At 41.9% G+C, this 13712-nt stretch overlaps 1 protein-coding gene across 4 annotated transcripts in view; it reads right to left on the reverse strand.

The window, feature by feature from the left end:
* The window catches only part of MBOAT1 (membrane bound glycerophospholipid O-acyltransferase 1), a 58957-nt gene that overhangs the window by 24324 nt on the left and 20921 nt on the right, over positions 1 to 13712 (reverse strand). For 3 of the 4 annotated variants that reach the window (XM_009475498.2, XM_087764702.1, XM_087764691.1), the window contains exons 2-4: positions 10119 to 10264; positions 9501 to 9578; positions 5684 to 5779 (exon numbers count right to left, since the gene is read on the reverse strand). In XM_009475498.2, coding sequence (XP_009473773.2) covers positions 5684 to 5779; positions 9501 to 9578; positions 10119 to 10264 — 320 coding nt within the window. The remainder of the gene's footprint in view (positions 1 to 5683; positions 5780 to 9500; positions 9579 to 10118; positions 10265 to 13712) is intronic. The other variant, XM_087764683.1, reaches the window with a different exon arrangement.

Below are 13712 nucleotides of genomic sequence, written 5' to 3' on the forward strand. Positions count from 1 at the left end.
AAGTTATTGGGAGTGGGGCAAATTATTAGGTTGAATTCAACAAGAAAATCTACCTACTATACTTGCATTTACAGATGAAGCATGAAGATCTACCCCTAGAAACAGGGCATTTTAAATAAAACACATATTTAAGAAGCCTAAATGACTTGAACTCGATCATATTTGAACACTTTCAATCGCTTTGCAGTTACACACTAAGTGCTATGATTCTACATCCACTACAGTTACAAACTAGCACAGAAGCACAGAATTGGATTTACCTGTGGGGCGATTTCCTCCCCCTCTCTATGTTTTATGTATTGGCTAAGAGTTTAATCTCAGGTTGTAGCTGCATAGTACCTCCTACACACAAACCATATTGGCCAACTTTTAATGAAAAAAAAAAAAAAAAAAATCAAGAAATTGTCCCAGGGAGTCAGTATGAAATAGGAAATTTTGACAAATAAAAAAAGCCCCAAAACTGTCTTTCCCTTACATTAGATGCCTTGAAAAATACAAGACAAAGATGTAACAGTTTACAGAGAATGCTCGATAGAGGGTTTTACCCCCCTAATTAAACCTTCCAAATGAAAACATACCAGTTAACGTCATTTTTAAACATGGCTTGCCCCAATGTAATAAATTTGCCGAGAAGCACAGGCCAGTGGAACTAAAGATGTCAGCATCGGTTGTAGCCTGCTGTGGGGATCCTCCGCATATCACAGCCTGGCTTCTGCACTGAGCAAGCTTCAATGCTTATGAGAGAAAAGACATTTACCAAGCAGAGTCTGCCTGACCTTAGGTAATCCCATGGAGGAGTCTGGCACACACTCGCTAGAAATAGTTTCCACTGACCTGATTTCACTAAGAGAGGAGGTGGAGTCAAAAGGCTCATTGCAGACAAGACTCCAAAACAGCAAACATTTATTTCAGGTTTCTCTCTTTAGCCCTGAAGCCATGATGAGAAGTTCACAGAGTCACGCTCTGCTACAACCTTAACTGTGCTGCTGAGGGGATCGCCGAGCCAGAGACGCCACAACGGCTTCACTGGCAATGGGCTCTTACTTCTGCTTTCGACAGCAAAATGAAGAAGTGCTGAAGCACACAGAGGAAAAACATTTCACTAAACACACTCATGCCTCCAAAGCAACTTCCAATTTGCCTCATGTGTTTTTCTGGGGAAAGCTCCCAAAGAGCGTTTCTTATGCCTTCATGACAGAAGCATTTCACTTAAAAGAGTATTTACTTTCGGAGAAGTGTCCTGGAATGCACTAGATACGTGGAGCTCTCTAGTACTGACTGCTTGCTTGAATTTTGGCTAATTCCCATGTTGCGGCTCTTGCAGGGCTTCTATGTAACCAACAGTAATGGATCCCAGTGCAGTTTCAAGTGGCCAAACGCCCAGTAGAGCAGCCATGCAGCGAACGGGCATGGAAAACTGCCTGGCCTCCCCTTACTCACCCTGCACACGCGCTACTGTAGTGTCTCTGGGGACTGGCTGTAGACTCAAGCTGCCCAGAGCTGCTGGAACATACACTGCACGCAACATATTGCACTTCATACATTTAAAAGGCAAGAAAATAAAAATAACCAACTGAACTCACAGGACCCGTTAGTATTTCTGCATTGCGTTTTAACGTGGTAACAGAGTACATCTATGGTTGTTTCCATCAGTAAAAGTATTTCCCTTGTAAAAAACAGCTGTTGCACCTTTGTTCCTTTCTTTTGTGGTTGCTACTAAGCCACTGAGAGGTGAAAAAAACAGCAACAAAGCACTAACCACCCGACAAAAATTCACTACCTGAAGTGACAGTTGTTACTAAAGTATCTGCTTATATGGCTTTTTGAGAGGGCCGTTTCAATGACCATCCCTTTCTAAGCGGTTTGCGGAGAATGCTGCTGCTGTTCTGCATTTGGGATAGAGGGAACACATAAAGATGTCCATTTCCTCTGGAGAGTGATGTCCACCAAAACACTCATGTAAGAGGTACAGATTTGACATCTGTAGGGAGGAAAACTGCTCGAGTCTCCCTGATGGTTCAGCTCTGGTCTCTTTAAAACCAACAGAAGACTGAAAGCAATGCCAGTGTGTGCGGTGATTTTCACAAACTGACTTTCTTTTCTGTAAGGAATGGCACCAAGAAACTCACATATGCACAATCATTCCCTGATATTCACTGAATGAGCTGCAATATTAGGAAATTTTGCTCAGACACTGTAGGAATTCAAAGAGGGAACCAAAAAGCTCTATGGTCTTAATCAAGCAAAGGATTAAAGCAGATACAACTTCGTATGGATGAGAAGCTCCTCTGAATTCTGTCCAGATGATCATATGCATATGGCATTTGTTCATGTAGCTTGCTAGATTGAAACCATATCTATTACTGGTTTCCAAAAAATCCCAATCAAGATCCCTTGATTTATTTTAAACTAATTTCTCCCTAAAGCCGTAATATTACTATACTCGGTCTGAGACTGTGATACAAAGAAAAAAAAAAAAAAAACCACAAAAACCAAAACCAACAAACTGTATGTTAGTATTACCATTTTTATAAAGTTGTATAGAAACCAGGCAACTTACCAGCATAATCCTCTTAGCATAAAGAAGAAGAAATAAGAGAGAAAAAAAGAGAAAGAGTTAGGATTTAGTATTCCTATACAATGTATAAATGCCATGGCAAACCAAGCAAAATAAAATATGCATGTTTCTCTCAAAGACTGGTTTGAATCAAGGGGGAAGCACAGCATTCAGTTATTTTACAATTAGTGCTCAAAAATGAATAGTTTTCTCTGAGAAAGTAGTCAGGAGAAAAGTAAATTATGTCACCGCATTTTTGTGAAATAATATAAAGAACTTTGATAAAATATATATAATTTTTTCAAAAAGTAATTAAAATTAAACAACAAATTGGAACTGTTTTTCATTAAAACCTGGCACATAGTTTAAAAAAATGGACTTTTCACCTAAGTACCATGCAATACATGAAACACTTAAATCAAGAAATTGCTGCAAGCAGCCTGAGTACAGTTTTGAGTGGGAGTCAGTGACCAAACCTACTCTTTGCATGAGTTAGAAGAATTAACTAGTCATCAGCAAAGAAAAACCTTCCTTACTGCTTAACCTTGAAGCAGTGAGTCACAGTTTGATTTTCCATTTTCCAGTTTACTTAAGACATGACTCAAAAGTGACCTTGTTCTCCGGCCATCTCTACCTGCATTTTACAAGCTGTGTTCTCAAAATAGGGGGACTCCAAACAAATAGCACGACCAACTATTACTAAAGAACCAAAAAAATATATTTGCAAGCACACATCAAAAAGGTTATGCATGCAAACTGTTAAGCGCACAAAGCAGGTCAAGAAAACAAACAAGGTATGCCAGCTTCCAGCAGCAACGTTGGGAAACACTCATTTAACACCTAGCTCGTTACCTTAGGGAACCGCCATTGGAAAGCTAATGGCACTAGAACTGGCTACGTGCCTGTTTGATGTGCGTTAAAACTTCCTCCTTGCAATCAGATATCACCAGAGACTTACGGAATACTGACACCTCAAGTACAAGTCAGCAGATGACAGGCTTTTTGTTCCCTCTTAAAGACTGCCTTAAATCCAGTGTTTTGCCTTCTCAGTGTATATCCCCAGCCACGTTCACCCAAAAGGGTGGGAGGCTGGAAGGAGATGGGCATCGCTCCATGGATTCTGTCTTGGTTGTTTCTGGAGTCCTGAGGGACAACTTTAAGGCCATCCTTCCAGCCAGGAGCCTGTTTGAATGCTTCCCTATTACCACATGCAATAGATGTGGAACCATCAAACATGGCAGAAAGAGCAAGAGGAGGTTCAGTTGCTGCTCAGACATGGTAAAACTGTGGTCAGGGAGTATATTTTGTCTCTCTAGGTCATCGCATCTGTTTAGGTATGTGCATAAAGCCTCAGTGGGCACATATTATTTACAGCTGAGGAAAACAGGTTTTAAGACAGATTTATGAGGCTGACTAGGGTTTGAGCACTTTGGATTGCAAATTTTTATTAATATCGCTACAATTTTTTTTTTTAGTCTTTAGTTTTTAAAATATACCATGAAGATGCAGTTCATATCCATACTATATTTTCCAGTTGATTACTACTTGGCAGTTTTATGTTTGGCTGAAGTTTAAGAATTGGTTTATGTTCTGAAGCATCAGGACAAAATCAAATAACAGAGCAAGTTCAGGTATTATTCTTTCAGTACCATTATTATCCTCAAGCTCATCATTAGATAAGAGTAGCTCCCTTTTCATCAAGAGACCAGAAAATGCTACCTAGTCTATAATATAAACAACCACCGTTCCTCTTCTTCCACCCCCAGTCTCAGCTGGATCTTTATTAACTGTCTTCAGGGAGACAGCTAATACCTCTCACAGCGCATTTCTGAACGCACTATTCAGAAAAGCATGCTCTTTCATATTTCTCTCGCTGTCTCCGTCTCATACACACACAGAGCTATAGCATTCCAATCCCATTTATACGCTTCTTGGTATGTCATACTCTTTCAGGACATGCTCTTTCAGGACATGCTTTTGTGTATTAAAAGAACTGCAGAAAAAATTATCAACTAAATTTCTCTAAATGTATGAGTTCCCATTTCTGCCCGCTCCTCTAATAAAAAACTCAAAAGTCTCAGAAGAACTTTGCCCCCACAATTTAATTAAATGCCTCAACCAACCACCACCTCACACAGAGACACATGCACAGAGACAGCAAAAAACTCGTTGTCTATAAGAAGACAGAAGCTTGGAAGAGGCACCTGTAACTTACTGTGCCAGTTTACAGAGGTTTTTCATAGTATGTTACTAATTACTCTGTATTCAAGACATTCAATTAAACAAGTGGAATACGGATTAGCACCCTGTTTTTAAGTCATGCAAAAGTATACTTTCCTCTCATAAACAACATATATACAGTTAGCTGTCTGTATTTTTGCAAAGCATCCTCTACTGCTTCAGTGAAATCAAATAGAGTCTACAGTGTATATGAAAAACACCGTTCCACAGAAATGCATGGCATATAAAAAGTTGTGCTATTTAAACAGCAGCCACAACTTGCCCCTGTGAGAGAACCCGTAAGACCAGCACTGAGAGTGAAAGTTGATCTTGTGTCTCTCTGCCCAGGTTACCCAGCCACCCACCCACCTCCCAGCTCCCCCAGCCACTCACCCCCGGCCCAAGTCCTCCCCTCCTGCCTGCTGGAGTGCCTGGGGTGGGGGGGGGAAAAACACATTCCCAGTTATTTATCAGGATAAATCTGAACGGGGGAAAGGATGACTCGGAGCCGACGGCTGTGCCTAGGAAGGTGGGAGGAGAGCGGCCCACCCCACCTTTCAGGGCAGACCACCAAGGACCAGAGCACCAGCCTTGCTGCTTGCCAGAGCTATAAGCGGTCCTCCAGCTCCAGCAAGTGACTCTGCAGACTTATCCTCACAGGTTGCTCTAGGTGGAAGTCTCTACCTTCCTAACTAGATAGTGTCTAGCAAGAAAACAGCAGAAACAATGAGTCAAAGCAAAAAATCACACAGTGTTTATTCCTGCCTTAAAAAAAAAAGTCTTAGAAAAAGCTTAAGGGAAACGAAGTTGCAGGCGCTCCCCAGATAACATAAAAATTATTCTTAAAATGTACTAAAATTTAACTAATACTAATTGACACAGGACCCAGCTTGCAGACTCACTCACCCGGAAAAATCTGTAGTGAGAATGCCATAATGAAATATGTATATTCGGCTTATGTGGCACAACGTGAGGTATCCCATAGCTACGACAAAGGAGTACCTAAAAACATAACATACAGAACACATAGTTACCAACACAAGTATCAACAAGAATTATAATCACTCAAATTGGGTTTGGGCTTGTTTAGCAGTGGAGTTTGATTTTTGCAAATTAGGTTGTTAACAAGTCTGAAGCTATGTTACAAGATCTGGCAGAAATTTTCAAAGGGGACTGATGGTTTTGTATACCCAGCTGAAACATTACAGAGGTGCCTCCTCACACTGGGGGGTGAGAAAAAAGAAAAGAAGAAACAGCATCACTTCAAGCCGGGAATTTCAATTTCAGAGTTCCCACCCTCACATATTATTTTGAAATTTCTGTCTGACTCAAGTATTTGAAACCAGATGATACTGCATGTGGGCTGCTGAAGTTATCCATTGCCTTTTTTATCTGTAAATGTTCTTTATTTACATGTACAACTCTTCCTCAGATCTACCAGAAACTAAAATAGTTCAAGTTTAAGATATTTTGTCTCTTTTGATTTTGTATAAAGGCAGATAATTACACATAGCCTAATCTTTTCAGCTCTAAATGCTGAAAGATACCACTTTCCAGAAGAAGCATTCCTTAAGTGCAGCTTGACAAATTCACTCTTTGTTTTTCAAGATGATGATCACAAAATTATGTTAGGCAGGACAGCAGCATGACTCTTTCTATCTTAAGAGATGAATGGTCTGAGGACTGGAGGCGTTGCAGCATTTAGGTGGGGTGGATGCAGCCTTTCCTACAACTAACTTCTCCCTGTAGTTACCCAAGCAAGAAAGAGGATACTGGGGAGGTAAGAAGCAGTCGGATATTTGGAAACAAGACTGACAAATGAAGCAAACTAGACAGTGCAACAGAGAGCTGGGACACCACAATGAAAGGCTTGCATCACATGGACAGGCCAGGACCAGGTCTACTGGTGTCCCCTGCATCGAGAGAAGATAGCCACGTGGAGGAGAAGATGCAAAGACCTCCACAGGAATGCGACTGCACATCCTGCACACCCAGCAGAGCTGAGCCACGGGAGGGCAGGCAGGCTGGTAGCACACACTGCCAAGCGGGGTCCCCCCAGACCCATGGGAGGATTGATCATGGTGGGGATCTAAAGGTGAAATCGAACAAGAGGAACAGTCACCAGACGACTGAAAATGAGCCAGACCTTTGTTGAATCATGGCTGGCTTTAAAAGAAATGAGTTTTTCCTCCCTGGGGACTAATAAACTGCAGTGTGAATGACAGTGATGGATCGCAAGGCAACCTGCAGGTCACGTGGCCCACAGCAAACAGCTGGATGAAAGGCAGGCTGAGGGGACATGACAGCTTCTTCAGGAGATTCAGGGCAGAATTTAACTTATTCTATCTCAGTCAGGCATCCAGTCCAGCCTCAACGAGATCCCTGGGCTCCCTCTCATCAACTGAGAACGGCAAGCATCCCTCCAAAGGCGAGTCACCCAGCTCAGACATGTAACTGTGATAGATGGGATGAAGCATCTAAAATAAGCCTCAATGCTTAAGTGTAAAGCACCTATATTGAAAGGGGGGCAAACAGGGAGAGATATACTGAATTGCTGCTGCAGCTGGGAGCATTTCTGATGCTGGATTAGTTTGTCCATTTATAGGCCTTGAAGGCTGGCAGCCTCACCAGAGAGCAAGCTAGCAGAAAATAACCAGGGAAAGGAGCATGCAGGTTAAACTATGTAGTTTCTTTATTTCATTTGTTCTCTTCCACTTGCATTTTGGGGGGGTAAAAAAAACAAGTCTTGGAGCCCCACTATGAAGGATCCAGTGCTCTTACAGGCCCTCTGTATGGACACGTCCAGCCCTTGAACTGGCATTTTTCAAGCTTATTCTCAAGCAGCTTGAACAAACTGTCATTTTGCCAAAATTAATAATGTGGATGTACTTTGAGTCACACTGCTATGGCAAGTGGAATACAGTAGAAAAGTCCAACCCAATCCTTCCAGTGTTCCTAAGGTTTTTCAGCATGTTGGATTGCTATTTCACATTGACTCAAATCAACACATGACTATCTCGCAGCAGTGGGCGACATTATATGAACCAGCTTAATTTCTGTTGCAGTATACAGCTATTTTTCCCATTGCAAGTAATTGGCTAAACAGTAAGAGGGCTTCCTGTTGAAAGTGTGCCCGTTTCCCTACCATCACCTCAACTTGTCTAGGAAGACATAAGTAAGTACTAGATGATTCCCTCTGTAGACTTGGTTCCTCTGATCTACAATCAGTAACTCCTGCATTTCCCCCAAGTGATGGGCAGGGACAATGACCAGGAGACAAGTTATACACGTTTTTAGCACCTTTTCCTTCTGGTCTCTAGATGGCATTTCTTTCATAAACCTTGTCCAATTACTTTTTTTTTTAATTACCTCTGGACTTCTGGGCTTTGCACTCTGTGAGGGGGTGGACAAAAACCTCCTTGATTAATACCTATCTTGCTGGTGCAAAATGCTAGTGACTGATACAGACAGGCCTGTTGTTTACGGTTCACATTTCTAAACAATCCTAGAGAAATCATAAGTCATGGTTGCCACTGGGATATTGGAGAAGGGCAACCTCAGGAAGAGATAAAGAAGAAGGGGAGATGATTATCTGAGCATCAGTTCCTCAGACAGCCCTGGCCCTGAAGACAAAGGGTTTCCATTCCCCATCCCAGACTGATGTGGATGTGGGCATTCAGCAACAGCTATAGAACAGCCACACAGTGTAGAGACAGAAATCATCTGTAACACCCCCAAACCAAACCACAGTATTAACCACATGTTCTTAGGGAGGCCAACACAAAGGTAAAGTGGAAAAAACTACCAGCTCATCCTTCTAGCCTGCTATAAAATAGCAGTCTTACAAATAAAAATTCCTGTTTGTGCAGATGGATGGGAAGCAAACGACTCAACCTAAACAGTTTTAAAAATTCCCACGTGATGAACTCTAATGGAGAGTATGGCACACACACAAGAATGCTCAGTGACTGAGCAGAGAAGTTCTTCCACATGAACGTCACCTTATTCAGTGAAAGAAGCAGATATAACTACCACGTAGCTTTCATTTTCATATGAAAGCGCTTTTTGTCTTTTTGCCAGGAAGGCACTTGCTTGATAAAGCACTTTAGGAGTCTTAGGTGTCTTCCTTCCTCCAAGACATTTGTATAGGGAAAAGAAAGATCCCATGGTCGAGAACTTCTCATGATGATGCCATAAGCTTCTGCTTCAAAGCAATGACATTTCTGGTACTTTCTACTTTTTCAAGCTCAAAGCCCAGTACCAAATGCAAGACTTAATTTCATAGATCACTGAGTTAAGCTGCCACAGCAACCTTATTTGAACTCTCTAACTCAAGAATAAGTGGAAAATACCTAAAGGCCAAACAGCAAGGGGGAAAACACATTAAAAAGAATTATCAAAAGCCATCCTCAAGGATACAAGACCAAGGAGAATATGACTTCATTATGTTTAAGAAACCAGAGGTTTGGGCATAAATTATTAAGCCTACAAAACTGAACTTTTGAGGCCTGCAATTTCATACAGAAATGCAATATATCAATGCAAAAACCACAAATTGAGATTACAGCTGCTTCTGTAACTGAACGAACAAAGCTCCTGCAAGTAACTGGGAAAGAAAAGCAGGAAAGAAGAGGAGGTGGTCCTAGAAAATCCTCATGCTTCTCTATGAAAGGAGAGAAGTTGTCAGAGAGGCAGCTCCAGACTTGCAGCCACATCAGCTCACCTGTGGATGTTGGGAATACTCGCCATATTCATAATACCATAGTTCATCATCACCAGGACAAAAAGATGAATGGAATACCTTGAAGACAACAAAGCGAGTATTTAGATAATTTCTATGTGACCTGGAAGGGCTGGCAGTTCAGAGCAAGGGAATATTTTTCCATGCAAATGACATAAATGTAATGTCAAATCAGGGTATTAGTAAACACGGATTATCACAATGACATCTATATAGCCTGCATATCCTACATAGATCAATACTTATTGACAAGATATTGTCAATGTGTTTCATTCAGAGAAAGAGCAGCCTAGCTCAAAGTGCACACTCAAACTAGATGCATTTTTTCCAAAAGAGGTATCTTCACAGCAGACTGGTGTGGCTTTAACTTCCAGAACAAACATCACAGATTAAATACTTCACTTATAAATACTTTCATGGCTCATTTTACTTTTACTTTGAGGGTTTGGGATCGTTATGCTGGTTAGGAATTCTTTTTTTTTTTTTTTAGGACAACATAGGAAGTGCCTTAAGACTAAAAAGATGTAATCCAGAAAAGCTGACATGAAGTTTAAAAATATTTTTACCCAAGCCTTGTCTACATGGTGACTAAATACTCACCACCCAAAGCAGAAGACAGCAAAGTATATTCCAAAGAGGGTGGCAAATGCATGGCGAACAGCAGAGCTGGCATGACTGGGACCCAAGTAAATACGAAACCAAAACGCAGCCAAAAGTGCAAACAGCTGACAGGCTACAAAATTGATCTGTAAAAGACAAACAAAACAAAAAATGGTTGTGATTCTTGGAGGAGGGGCGAAGGAGTCTCTCCATTCTCAGAACAATAAAGAGTGAAGCCAGGAAAAGGCAGGGAAAAGTGAGATCAATGAATCTTTTGTTTCTTAGCATTCTCACTTGCGAGCCCAAGCGGTAACTTTCCTTAGCCAGCAAAGAAGGGATTAAACAAGCATATAGCCACCCAAAAACTCAGACAGGAGGAAGAGCAGGCTCCAGCTGTCCAAGGTACAGGCGGGCTCTGGGCCGTTCTCGCTCTCCCCAGGGCAGGGCTCTGCTGCGCTGCCAGCAGCACAGGCACACCAGCCCAGCCCGGGTGCAGGGGATGTCACCCCCCCTCTCTGTCCTTCTGGTGGGAGGCAGAGGCCAAGCAGCAGGCTGGGACTCTGAAGCATTGCCCCGGTGCCTGACTTTCTCCACAAACCCCCAAACAAGGGCAAAATCAACAATCCTGATGTGATAGTGTTTCACAAGCAGTAACTGGACAGCCTTCTTAGTTAGTTGAAATCCTCTACTCCACAGCGTCCTCCAAGCAGGCCTTTCAACTTAGCAGTTTTTTTGCAGTTCAACAGTGCAAAGAAAACAACTTTGCTCTACCATCACACAGACAGCTAAAGGAAAACTCTCCACAATTGTTCTTTGGCTACTGCATGTCTCTCTAGAGCATGGGAAGCAGTCTGGCCCCGTTGGAAGGAGGTAGCGATGGCAGTGGGAGCACAAGACAGGTATATGAGGAGGGCAAGTAGGCCATGACTAGAGGCTACTCCTGTCAGACACAAGGACAAGCAAAAGCTTCAGTGCCCTCAGAGGAGAATCAACAACAAGCTGCCTTCTTCAAGTCACCTCTTTGACAGGCTCAGCAAAAATCCCAGAAGTCAGAGGAACAACAGAGCTCAGGAGCTGTCTCTAACAGACCAATACACCACTAGGATACAACATCCATAAGTCCAGCCTGGACCCTAGACAGCTGGAGTTAAATTCATTTATTCAGCTGCAGTCCTTTTTTTTAATAAAAAAAAAAAAAAAAAAAAAAAGAAAATCCACCCTGAGCTCTCCAGCATCAAGTCATCCTTGACTGAGCAAAACTAAATAGGCTGCAACATTTAAGCAATCACTTGGATTAGAGGATTATCCAAAGCTATCAGTCCAGGACAGGATGATATATCTCACTTGGAAATGCTCTGACATCCTGGCTGTCCAGAGGCGGCTGGATTCAACAAGGCTTCTTGTCAAAAACATTTACACTGTGTTTAACAAGACACTACAGCCCCAAACTGCTTTTATTCTGGTGGACTAGATCCAACATGGTGCTGTTCAATCAAATGATTTTACTATAGGTTTGTTGGCTACATTACTGTAGTTCCTTTATTTCAGTGATGCAGGCAGCCATGCAATAGAATAATGCAATAATTTAAATACTTAGATATGCTGAATTTTAGTTCTTTGGAGAAGAGACACTTATCTATCTATTTCTTGTTCACATAAGCAATCAGCATTTATAACAGACGGTATCATAGAACTATACCCAAAAGCAAGTAATTAGCAATGTCTTGTTATGACAATACTTTACGCTTTATTTAAATAAGACAATTCTTAGTTTCCGTGCAAGATTTTAAAAGTGCAAGAAAAAAATTGCACCGGTCTCACAAAACCCAGACGCTGTAGTACAATTCCCAAGCTCTCGTCTGGTCTATTACAATACAGTCACACTCAAAACACTAACTCCCCACCTCCGCTCCTTCCACAGCCAGAGGTACTGCAGTAAGGGCTGAAGAGAGGACATCCCCTACAGGGCTGCTCTGATTGCATCCTTTCTAAGCAAGTTTCCAAGACTGATGGATGCCAATTCATCAATTACAATTCAGTGAACCTTAATCCCATCTCAGCCTGCTCCCATTTAGGGTCATACTAGTACATCCACTGGAGCTCAACCCTGTGGCATGCAGAGCCCCTCCAATTCAGTATAAAGAAGGAAAGTGCAGAGACTCCAAGAAACCTGATGTGGCTGATTGTTTAAAAGACAATAACCCCTTCCGTGCAGCATTACTCATGGAAGCTTCACACCAGTGAAAACCATCAAGATAAGCAAATGTTTGCTTTTTACTTTCATCCAGTTCTTGTATGTTCAGTCCGAGATGTTAAAAATGCTGCGACTTCAGAGGTTCACACACACAGCAAAATGAAAGTGCGAGATCCCATGGCAGACACACTCATAACAGCATTTACATAGCTAAGGCAGGTAACGACAGCAGCAGCAAAAAGCAAGCAGCAGAGACTTCATCACAAGCTAACATACAGTATACGACAGCACAACAGCCTTGCATATACATGCTGTTGCTCGCCTACACAATCAATTCTTCTGAGCATGTGTTACCTGCGCTACTTGAATTAAAGTCAGCACGGGTACACCAGCCATGCCACTATCACATCTTGCTTTTGTTGTGGAAATTAGCCAAGACAGTTTCTTCTCTGAGCTGCTTTTGCAGGAGTCGGGGTAAACCCTTGTACCAGGATAAAAGCAAAAATACACACTAGCCTTACATTTCAATCGGCTTTCAATTTATAAGGGTTGTGTCTGTAGAGCAGCCAAACACCACAGATCCAATGTACTCAGCAAGCAATCATCTCAGAATACTAGTTTTCATTTACCCTTTTTGTACCAAATTAACCTAGAAAATACCTTGCAGAGGAATGGCTACAACACACCATTAAAAGTTACAGACATGATTCAAAAACCGAAAGATTAACCTTACGTTTCAGGATCTGTAAATGACAGTGATGGTGTTGAAGAGGCACAAACACACATCAGGATTCCCGAGTGTCATTTGAACATTTTGTGACCTACTGCAACAGCATAAGGGAAGTGAGAAGGCTGCACCCAATGCATTGCTTGGGAGATCGACTCCCAGATACAGAAAAAATGCAGTCTGAAATGCAGAAAGAGAAGATCTTTGCTCACTGGCTGAGAACATCCATACCTTTGCCCTCCCTTCTGAACTGCAGCCACCCTAGCTCTTCGGCAGCTTTCCAGTTTCCTTTCCCCCATGGCCATGTTTTTCTGACAGACAGCACTGCCCCTAAACACAACATGCTTCATTTGGTTTTTTTTGTCTACCATTAAGGCTTCTAAGGTTTTTTTGTGTGTATTTACAGTAACACATACACATTACAAACATCATGATCGGTTTAAAAGGATTCATCAACAGTGGAGTTGGGAGAGGGATACCAATGAACAAGAAATCCAGGTAAATACAAGAATTCCTGACAAAACCTTTCTGCCATCCATGAGGTATTTGGTACCTGTTGGACAAAGCCATTGTGGAATAGTACTGGAGAATACTTCTTCTATCTGTCCACCTATAAGCCTGCACTTGGAATCTGAATGCACCAAGACAACCTCTGATTTCTATGGGGTTCAGT

This window comes from Nipponia nippon, unplaced genomic scaffold (genome assembly GCF_047370975.1).
Source record: "Nipponia nippon isolate SJK-2023a ecotype South Korea unplaced genomic scaffold, ASM4737097v1 scaffold_1, whole genome shotgun sequence".
Classification (NCBI taxonomy): domain Eukaryota; kingdom Metazoa; phylum Chordata; class Aves; order Pelecaniformes; family Threskiornithidae; genus Nipponia; species Nipponia nippon.